The sequence below is a fragment of the Toxorhynchites rutilus genome, chromosome 1 (genome assembly GCF_029784135.1).
Source record: "Toxorhynchites rutilus septentrionalis strain SRP chromosome 1, ASM2978413v1, whole genome shotgun sequence".
NCBI lineage: Eukaryota > Metazoa > Arthropoda > Insecta > Diptera > Culicidae > Toxorhynchites > Toxorhynchites rutilus.
Window position 1 is genome coordinate 33886836 of NC_073744.1, and position 11725 is coordinate 33898560.

The 11725-nt window shown below is 37.4% G+C and overlaps 2 protein-coding genes across 6 annotated transcripts in view; both read right to left on the reverse strand.

Moving 5' to 3' along the window:
* Window positions 1–11725, reverse strand: part of LOC129763592 (papilin) — a 243194-nt gene that overhangs the window by 148266 nt on the left and 83203 nt on the right. The window lies entirely within an intron of this gene.
* On the reverse strand, window positions 1385–2036 carry LOC129763608 (cuticle protein-like). Its single transcript, XM_055762849.1, has 2 exons — window positions 1985–2036; window positions 1385–1869 (listed from the first exon to the last, which is right to left on the reverse strand). The coding sequence occupies exons 1-2, from the start codon at window positions 1994–1996 to the stop codon at window positions 1420–1422; spliced, it is 462 nt and encodes a 153-aa protein (XP_055618824.1). The 5' UTR covers window positions 1997–2036; the 3' UTR covers window positions 1385–1419.

An 11725-nucleotide genomic window follows, 5' to 3' on the forward strand; every position in this document is an offset into this window, starting at 1 on the left:
CTGAAAAAAAATTATCTCTAAATTTTTTATTCATTTTTCTCAAAAACCATTTTTTTTAAATTCTCAAAAAAATATGTAAGTAGCTCTTACAATTTCCAACAAGTCACCCATGCTTCGGAAGATGGACACTTTTACAGGGAAAAAGTGTTTCTAACAACAACTTTTTCATGTTTTTGTTTAAAGTCAAGATAGCTACATAGTGTATTCGACAAAGTTTTAGATCCTGTTGAATTATCAACTTTTGTCGAAGACATTTACTATCTATCTCTTATAATTTCAGGAATACATGGTATTTTTGTACAGACTCATGGGAAAATAATGTTCTATTCATAACAGTTTTGTGTGCGAATTCTCGCGTTTGACATGTTTTTGGCATGTTTTCAAATTAAAAAAAAAAAAGTTTGCACGATAATTAATACATACATGAAAATGTTAGGAGTTGAACATCCATAATAATTTTTCAAAAAAAAAACCTTGTAAAAGTTGTTGTTGTACAAACTCTTTTCTTGTGAAAGTGCCCATCTTCCGATGTACAAGTGACTTATTGAATATTGTAAGGGCTATTCACATTTTTTTTTCGGAATTAAAAAAACGTTTTCGAGTAAAATGATTTCATTTTTTAAAATAATTGTTTTCTAATGTAATTTTTCTTCAAACATTTCATTCTTTGGCCATCATTTTGTAGATTTATGTCATAAATTTCTGTAAAAAATAAAGAAAAAAAAATTATCAGGTATGCAACTTCTAAGACGAGTTGGCATAAAATCCATCAGAAGCAGAAGCGTTTATTTCACCATTAAAAGGTGTCCGTTTAAAAAACGATGACATGCGCGGGGAATAATTCGGAAGTGAGGAACATGTTTCCTAATGATTTAAAGCCAATGCACGTTGAAAGTTGTTTATTCTGCTAACAACTGCTCTAGCGGTAAAAAAAGGAAAGTTTTTTTCATCCCATTAAAATTGATCCATAACAGAGACCAAACTTGACATGTATCAAACGTATTGAAAATTTACGATACGAAAAATGAGAAATATTTTCATTGTCAATGTTTAATGAAAATCATAAAAGAATATTTGATGGTTGAATAGAAAAGAATAAAAAATAATAAATTTTAGAGGTTCGATTTGGGCGAGCAATTTCAAAAATTGTCTAAATTTGGATAGGATAAAAATCGTAAACTTCCTACACTTAACGCTATTTTAAATTGCGTACTTCATTTTGCCTAATTTGCACGCAATAGTACGACATCAAGATGTGCATACTTTTCGCGTGTTTTCAGTCCCGTGATATTATCCATCGCAAAACAATACTCAGCTTTTCAATAATTTAACATTGTGATAAAGAATTTATTTTGACTATTTACAACAGAAGGTTTCAGGTATCAGGAAGGTGCAATTTGGATAGCTCCAGCTATTGACTTAATGGTGATAGGCATATGCTCCGAGGGCTGGCTGGGCAACAACGGTCTTGAGGAGCGGGGCGGCAGCGACAGTCTTAACGTGGGCAATTGGCTCGCGGTGGACGACGGCATTGAATCCGTTGTGTGGATCGGCGGTGTACTCAACGATGCGCTTGTGACCATCTGGGTCAACGACGGAGTACGATCCCTTCACAACATCTCCGCTGCGGGATTCTTCCTGGGACTTCTGGTCACCGGTCAGGGAATCGGAGATTCCGTACGAGTACGAGTACTGTGGGTTCGGGTCGTACTCATCGGCAACGATCTGCTTGGTCAGAGGCGCGGCAATGAGGGTCTTGGTGAGTGGGGCGGCATAGGACAGATGAGCTGGGGCAGCAGCGTAAGACAGCGCGGGAGATGGGATGAGTCCAGCGTTGGCAACGGCCACCAGGGCGCAGATGGTCAGGAACTGCAAACGGAAAACAAATCACAAAATCTTATATCCATTCCACAGCACCAATTCGTAGCGTTCGCCGTTTCATAATTCACAATCGGTTCAATTTTTTTTTCTAATTCACACACACCTTGAATGCCATTTTGAATAGGTGAAGAGTTGTTCACAGCACTAAACAATCGATTGAACTGTGCCCTAATCTAAACTGTTGGTTCAATTTATACTCAGCTGATCGCAGTGGTCATTTTCTGGTTGAACATGTTTGTTTTTTTTTCTGGCCAAATTAGACTGCGATTGTCTCCCTCGCGAGTTCAGTTTTGCACACTTTAGCAGCACGTGATTGAATCAGCAGAGTTGAAAGGAGCAAATGTGCGTTCGATTTATCAGATCGAATACTGACTCTTCTTATTTTTACTTCTTTTTCTCCTAACGACAAGTTTGGTTCCAAATAGTAACTTTGGCGCTTGGGCTAATTATTTTTGACGATTTTGAATTTGTTTGTGATTCTATCATTCTGTTCCCAAGCTTGAATATCGTTTCCACAGCACAGCGAAGAGATGAGACACAAAAGTGTGGCAATGTGGCAATTATAAGTTTTATACTCGAGAATAACCTGTGGTCAAGTGCTATCAACAATAAAAGATAAATGACAGAAATTTCGACAGAACAGAATATGCCCATCGTATTTTTAAAAGGTAAGCTTCCTTCGTAACATGAACACATGGAATGTCAAACATTCACATTTCTGTCAATGTTGTCCATTTTATTTCTCTCTGTTTATCTTGAATGTGTTCCCTTCAGGTTATGGTAGCTTAGCATTACATTTTGAACTTCTTTTTCGTCAAAAAATTCGTGACATATTTTAACGTAGGACTTCGTCTTACATTAGGGTTGCCAAATCAGAAAACAGGTCACGTTTTTATGAATTAAAGTTTACGTTCATAACTATTTTTGCTGCGAATGGATTTCAACATTTTCTAAGATTTGTTTGATATGCTATACATACGTTACAATCCCATAGTCTGTATATGGTTTAAATTGATGAAAATTGAAAGCATTCCCATTTCCCCACACATTTTTTCTGTCCATTTTGTGTGCTTTCCCGAACAGAGCTGTCAATAAGCCGCTAGAATAGAAACAACGAAGGGGGTTATCGAGAAGAGTATATTTGCGAAGTAAACTTCACCCATGCATAATAAGTAAGCTGTCGCTAGCGTATCAGTATTGCATCTTCTCTGAGGAAAATTCTCTGAAAATTCTGCACCGTTAAATACTCAATGCAATGCGTGCAATGATATGAAGAAACAAATTGCGACATATGGCTAATTGGTTCATTGTTTTCGCAAAGGCAAGGAAGAATCCTTGCTTCTCGAAATGATTCTACAAAACCACGCAAGCCATTAAACCATTTCAGGGTCCCGGAACTTATTACTAAAGAGTTGTTTATGGAATTTCGACTTATTCGCAAATAATATCCAAAATGATAAACCAACAAATTTCAAACAAAAATGATTGCGTAGTCGTTCGTCCTAAGCGGTCATGTCTCGGATACAACCTCTCGAACTTTTACACTTACACCACATTAAAAGCTGTTTGCGTATTGCAAAACTAGTTGAGTTTCGAACTATATTTTTGCTCCAATCACTGTTTTTGATCGTCCATATTTGATGAAGCCAATATCGAAGGCAGCATTCATGGTGTCATTTATTTATTAACTCCCGCTGCTCGCTGTTCAAGCAATAGAAAAATATGATGCTGTTTGGATGGGAAACACCTTATGAAAGAATGTCAGTGCCATGACTGATATTGATTCCAGTCAGATTTGCCAATAATATTTTTAGAAAGCTGTGTGATTGCTCTTGAACAGCTGGAAGAAAACAGAATTCTATCAAACCGTTTTATTTCAACAAGATCGGTCTTGTTCAATCTAAACAGAGTTTTTCACCCATTCCAATGCTTGAGGATTGAAATTTCCTTTGAAGCTTCGTGTAGTTCATAGAATAAAAAAATGAACAATTAATTAATCATATCATTTAATCAGATCAAATATTAGAGGACCTTTTCTTCTACGCCCAAACTAGCGTTGATAGAGAGCATTTCATTTTCGGCAGAAACCATGTCTTTTCATGCCTTGTAGCGTCAAATGAGCAAATAATGTCATCTGTCCCCCAACGCTTTAAACTGTTCGTATGTATGGAAGTGTATGGAAACAGACATCCCTTTCTTTTTTTCTTTTTTCATCTTTTTTGGAATTGCACCCAAAAAAAAGTCCAAACGATGTCAACGGGGATCGAACCAACGGCCGGCTGAAATACAAGACTGTTTTACACGACCACGCTATCCACATAGTTAATGATGCTGTTGCGAAGAGGCGTAATAATATTACATCTCATTACAAATTGAAGTTGGAAAGTGTTTTCTAATTTCACCCTTAGAAAACACTTTCCAGCATAAAGGGGATCTATATCCATCTCGGTCTGGGCCGTGTACATATGTGACAAAGTGATGCTTGCTTTTATGAAACGTGTCTCTTGTTTCGCTCACTCGTATTAATCTTATATTGCCATACCATATATATTATACAAATGCTTTCCAGTATTTGTAAGTCATGGTATTTGCTGTTATTTTTAAGCAAATTTAATGTAATAAATTGGGATGGCAAAACATGAGCTCAAAATCAGTTTTGGGTGTAGGACCTCTAGAAAATCCAATTTAATAAGGTAAAACTTGAAAAATCTCGTATTCACTGCTTCATGCCCATGAAATCACTGATAGTGGTGCATGGGGACATGGCTTCCTGGTTATAGATCACTGCAACGAACCTAACTTCAATCCTATGTTCTCTGTCTTCTAACAAATTTGGTATTTTTTTCCAGAAAAAATTAATACTTTTCTACCTTCCATCCTTTGACCAGATTGTCGTAGGCATAATAGTTTTCTTTTTGCAAAAAATCACTGTCTCGTTCAAGTATCGTCGAATGTAGTCGTCTTTTCTATCCTCTCCGTTAAGTTTTTTTTTCTCAGAGCATTGGTGTTTTATTAGAGAGAATTCTATTTTTTAACCAGTTCGAACGATTTTCCCAGTTAGTAATAATCTTTGAATGTGTTTTTGGAAATAATGGGAAATAATAGAAAATTTAAATAGCATTGTTCAAAATGGTGTAGTTATCTAAGCGAAAAATGCATAACGCATAATGAGTGTTTGGACGGAAGCTTCCAAGTTCATGTTCTTTCTTGCTACGAGGCGCGCGTGAAGTTGTGTCAGTGTATTTGCTGCAGTGTAATTCTCTGAGCGAGCGTCTCTGAGAGTACGTTTACAGGGACACAATCACGATGAAGTGCTATGTTGCCTTCCTGCGAGATGGAAAATGTAAGGTGGGAAGATCTTTAGATGGAAGATTTTTTTTATAAAACCTGTGACGTCCCAGATTTCGATTTCGATCCACCTTATAAGAAAAGTATTGTTGTTAAAGATAAAAATAATTGGATAAAAATGAATGAACTAGCGTGCTAGCGTTTAACATCACAAGGGCCCAACATACACTTTAACAGAAACTGAAATTGAGGTGATGTTGATGTGTTTTAAACTTAATTACAAGTCAACTTTACTTCTCGTCAAATGCTAAGTTTTTATGATTCTCAACGCTAGAATTATATTATTTGAACTTTTTTTTTCTCATTTAAACAGCATTGAACTTTTTTTCTCATCTAAACATGTTTTTTTTTCAAATGATGAATGTTATGCGAAAAATATTTATTTTTTGCAAATAAGTAATCATTTTCTGTATATCCTGTTTCAACGTTATTTGTTGATACATTAAATTTTATACCATTTTAGTAACTGACTGGTATGCCTGATATGTGAACTTCCTATCTTCCTGGCTACTAATACAATCAAAGTTTGACACAACCAAAACCCGTGAATCTTCCCACCTTCTATCCTCCATCTCGGTCTTCCTGTCTCTCGTTCTTTTGATATTTTCTCGGAGCAATGTATTTCGTGTTATGATGTTATGATGTTATGATGTTATGATGAATATTATAGAATAACATGTAGAAGGAGTTCTCATCAACAGAAATTTGAAATTCATAATGCAACTATACAAATCAACCACCTGTCCATTATACCCCCACTGTCCGTCTTACCCGCAGGTCCCCTATCTGTTTCGATCGATTCTCTTCATTGACATCACGCTTAATTTTTCAATAGGACCTATCTGTTTTGATCGATTCTCTTCATCGACATTCTCTACCGTTAATAACTCAACAGTGAAAGCATTTTCTGATGAGTTCCACAATCAGGAGTGTAGAGTGAAACCTCTCTCATCAAACTATATGGAAAAATAGGCACCAAATTTGTTTGCTAGGCCGATCAAAACAGATAGGTCCTATTGAAAAGTTAAGCGTGATTTCATTCCTGCTCGCAGATTGATATGTCAGAAAACTGATGGAGAGCAACATTCGTTCTTTCACCGAGTGTCGGGAAGAGTGCACCAATCCACTCGAATAACCGATTTTTGTAATTAATCGTTCATCCACTAATCGAATACTTTTCAGCAGTTTGATATTCGATACGATTAATCGTCATAAAATTGCAGCAGCCGTCTCTGGATTTGGATCGATTTATTAATTATCACTCCGATTATTGGTTGCGCAGTATTCGTTCGATTAATAATCGATTTCTGTAGAAAGTATTCGATTAAACGATTAATCGAACGATTATCGGGGATCACTAGTCGGAAAGTCGGATAGCCCAACATCACGAGCAGACATGTTGTTTTGCTATTTTAGCTGTTTGCCATTGATTGGTTTCTGACTTTAGGTTCCTGGTTTTTATGAACGAGTGAGTTCGGCTCACGGCGTAGGTGTACTACAGTTAGAGATGTCTATTATTTTCGTTTAATCGATTATGGATTGATCGTTGGGACATTTCACAATAATCGATTCATTCGAATAATTGTCTTTCGATATTCGAATAATCAAGCGGGTAATTGTTGAGCGAGTTGTAACAAAAAAAAAATATGTTGATGTCATAATTTTTAAAAGCTACAAAATCGAAGTGTATAATAATTATTTTTCAATAAATAGTATTTCAGTATTAAATAAATTAAATTTACCAATTTATTATTTTTGCGGACGATTGCAAAAAGGAACACATTTTGAAGATGATGCAGAATTTGTTTATTGTAAAGTCTTACGATTGTTTCCGTTCAAAATTGTCTGTTCATCGAATGTTCTTGGGTTGGCGGATTCGTTTGAAAATGTCAGTCTGGCGCTGGTGTATGTTTATAATCGCGGATTGGTTTTATAGACTAAGATTTTCGTAACGACAGTGTCCTTCCCACAGGCGCAATCGGAGTCCGATAAGGAATATGCTCAATGGTTTACGGAATATATCGCAGGTCTGAATGATTTCTGATTTCTCTTGGTCACCTTCTTAGGATTCCTAAAGATAACTCTTCTCCATCGCGATTAGAGTTCTATAAATCGTACGCGAGATAAATAAAGAAAGATGTTGCCAGGTCGATTGGTTCTAGAGGAGTTTTCTTGGTTTCCTTCTCAGGTTTCCCAACGAGCACATTTCTCCATCACGATTGGAGTTCTATAAAGCGTTCGCGTGATAAATTAAGGAATATATCACTGAACCGATTAATTTTAGAGGAATTCTCTCGGTTGCCTTCTCAGGTTTCCCAAATATACCCTTCGTCGCTACGAATGAGATTGAATGAAGACTACGCGCGTGGAATAACGGAATATTTTGCTGGACCAATAGTTTTTACAAATTACCTCCTCTGGTTTCCCACAGTACGGTCCACGGTCTCCATTCCACGTATAATATCTGCCGCGTGTTGTGTTGAATGTTCGATAATTCGATTTTATATCAACACATCACTTACCCATAATCATCCTGATTCATACCTCTCCCCACTAACAAATATCCCCTCCATGATAATCGCTAGGGAACCATGCTATAGAGGCGACCCTTCTGACCTTCGAGCGGCGAATATTCCTCAAATATTACTAACATTCCTTACTTTTTCCTAGCGACCGTAAGGACGAGGTCGATATCGTTATCGACTATTTCAAGCTCTACTCACCGAAACTTGCACAATGAGAATGATTTGCTACTCCCAAGCGTCATTCGGTGTGTTTTTGTGCAATTTCGTTGGTTCGGGTAAATCACGGAGAGCAACTACGAGTTGTACTGTCTATCCAAGCTCAAGCTCAAGTTCATTTGTTTTGCTAAAAATTATGAAAAAAATTGACCCTTTTTCAAAAGTTAGTTCAAAGTAAATCAATTTTTTTTAAGATTTCAAAAATGCAATGTTTTTTAAATGGGCAATGTCTTTAAACTCACAACGACGAATTGGCATGAAGGTCGTCAATACATAATTTCTACAAAAAATGGGTAAAACTGAAGAACACTTATAAAACAAATGGATAATATTTGAAAAAACTGGAAGATTTTAGGATTAAACTGTTTGACTGGATCGAGAGAAAAAAAACTGGAAAAACTCAATTTAAACTGAAACATTGGCAACCCTGGTCCCATCAATGAAGATGTTAAAAAATTACTGTCCTCAATACTAGTTGAAGCTGATAGAAAAAAGACGAATCCCCTTATTGAAACCTCCGCACAACAACCCATTTGATTATGAAGCAGGTCCAATTAAGATAATTACAATAGAGTACAATTTACCATTTAAGGCTTGCTGTGGCACATTGTGGGTATATGTTTAAGTTGAAATTTTCAATTTTTCGTTTCGCAACAACAATCCTAGAAGAGTAGATTGCTTGTATATTGTATCAAAGTTTGAGCTCAACAGGTTTCGAACAAAACCATCAATTTTAACGAAAATCTGACAACCACTATATTTGTTTGTCATGGAATGGCTGGATATATGAATAATTACAGTATCTCAAAATAGTTTAGATGTTGAACGAATCCACCTATAAAATTATACGTACCACGAAATATGTCAGTAATTCTGTTTCTATCTCCGGATGATGAGATGATGAAAACTTACCTGTGGAAGAAAAGAATGAAAAATACTCAAAATTTTGAAACTATTAGATTTAGGCAATTTTTTTGTATTTCAAGATACCAGATTTCCAGTATTTATTCAACTACCATGAATAGTACGATTAAATCAAAGTACTTGAAGAGCTTTCTATACATTGCAGTTATTTTTTTTTAATTTTAAAAAGGGTATTACGATCAATGTATGGTCAAACAATTATTGTTTGTAATTGCATAACTTTTTGATTGAAACTTGTTGCTTTTTTGTTTCTTTTCCATCTTGTTTCGTTGATCGTCGATGTCCGGTTGTAGACGACATTTTCAACTTTTTTTGTATCAGCATGGACGGAGAGCATTTTTAGTCAGATTCCATTTAAAAATCCAACGTGAAATATATTAAACCAAAAAGTTTACTATACTGAAAAATACAGTCAAGGTTGGGCTAATCTCACATTAAATGTGAAAGCCGAAGAAGGCACTGACTCAACTGATTTTGTATTATGTATCACTTTCAATTTCATTCGTCATAGATTTATTGATCAACTCAACTCGAGACAAGATCAGTTTGCATCATATTTTAGCTACGTCTGTATCGGCTCCTCAGGAGTGAAGATCTAAAACAACTCCAATCGATATTTCAAACTTCTCGCATCCAACAGATCGGCCCCATACACTACAAAGTAGGGGTCCGCTTCTGCCTCCCTTCGTGTTCCAATCGTTCCGACCAGATCGGAATGAATGAACGAGACGATGTCAGTGACAAGAAGCAATAGCAGCAACAACAAAAAATAATAGTGAAATAAAAAATACTCATAAAAGTAATGATCGAATGATACTTCAAGAAGGTCGTTCACTTTTCACCCGCTCATTCGGGGCCGGTTTAGTTTTTTTTTGTTTTTGGTTTTGTTTACGGGGTGTCTCATGTCTTCCTGCAATGCATGTTATAGTTTTTTTTCTCCCTCCAACGATGCCGCGGTGGGAGGGACGGGAGATGAGTGATCGCTTTATGTCTCGTGCAGACTCTCGAAATGGGTGAACCTTTTCGTGTGTATGGCCCAGTTACAGTTTTTGCTGCGCGACTGCTGTTGCTGGGGCTGGTTCTCCTTAGTTACAACGTTGTTCTGAAACTCCGGACCTCGGAGTGCTCAAGCCGGGTGTGACCTTTGCTTTTTTTCTCATCGGATAATAAGTATTAACTCATTCCTGAGCGGAGGTGATGGTGTGAAGCCCCTGAGTCAATCCGCGCTGCGGTTTGGCTTTGTCGTTATGATTTGTGCTCACTTGGGGGGATGGTTACGTTCTGAGGAAGTAGTGTTCTAGGTGTAACATTGACGTTGGAGTGCAGCGTTGTCGTAGTGCACCAATCCACTCGAAAAACCACTTCCTTCCAAATTGAGACGCCAAGCTTCAGAGCAAACCGAAAAAAAAACAGCCCGCCTTCGTTATTCTGCAAGGTCAATTTGTGGCTCCACTTCACGCATACACGGGTCTGGTAATTTCTCGCGCAATTCCAGAGCAGGGCCGGGTTTAACTCCGTCCATTCGGTACACAGATGAAAATGTCACGTGCTCATGTTGTTGAACGTTCATTGCATCGGCGGATAAAAAGATATTTATCGCGTGAAATTGAATTCAAAAATGATACCGTCGTTCAATTTAAGTTTTTTTTTCCTTCCATTACGCTCAGAGTACGAGAATCGCTGACCCTGAAATTTGATATTTTGTTTCAACAATTGAAGAGATGTTGCAATTCGGTACAGGGAGAACTTGAATCGTGAAGCTTGTTGGCATCGTGGGTGATCAGTGAACCGATATGTGATTCCATTAACTCAGTTGTAAGTGAGTAACTGAGCGCACGTGCTCATACTGTTAGAATGAGTGCAATGTACACTTTTTACCAACTGCCGGAGAAATGATACAAAAATAAATTGTTATTTATTATCGTCACACTTTTTCGCTTCCTCCCCAACAGATTGTTTTATTGTTGAAATTCAACACTCACAGCGAGGGATTGGCATGGGTTCGTGTTGCAGTGCAATGCAGATTATTTCACCCCGGCTGGCATTATAGTGTGATACATATTGATGGTGAAAGAAAATTTTCGAACCGATAATAGCAGGTTCGTCGCTTACGATCAACCGCCATCTCAACATGCGACTTACGGTTTTATTTTTATCTCCACGGCCGCTGGACCGAACTCCCTAATGTCAAGGTCACTTCCTCGGCACGACATCCAAGCGTAAGCGCATCCATCCGATGAACTTTTGCGCGTGATTTTCGCCTTAAACCGGGGGATGGAACGTGACGCCAGTGGCCAAGTGCGTGATCGTACAGCAAAGGCCAAGGTTCGGTTAAGCTACGATGCAGCACCACAGGACCAGTTCGGGCTGTCACTCGAGAGTAAGTGGAATCCCGTTATGCTCAATTATGAGAACAGACATGCTGTGAACCATGTTTTATAGCTTCAACTCTCGAGGCATGTAGTTGCACTTGATGTTCTGGTGAATGGCAATCGAACACGTTAACTGATGTGGGTGTTATTTAGGGCACTATATTCCTGGATTTCTATGTTCCTCATAGATTCCGAAAGTGTTTACGGAAGGTTCCCAGTAAAATGTATTTAAGGGAGTGCTGTGTCCCGTAATGCGGCTAATTTAATCGAAAGGGTTGATAAAAAAGCAGCAAGAATTATACTATGAAATTGTTTAAATTTTCATAAAAATACTACCAAATTTTCTTTGTGTTTTATTTTTATTTTTTTTTTTTGTGTTCAGTGCTGTGTTCAGTGCTCAGGTTGTGCACTGGGCCCGAAATATAAAATAACATGAAAATCGACTCTCCTCTCAGTAGT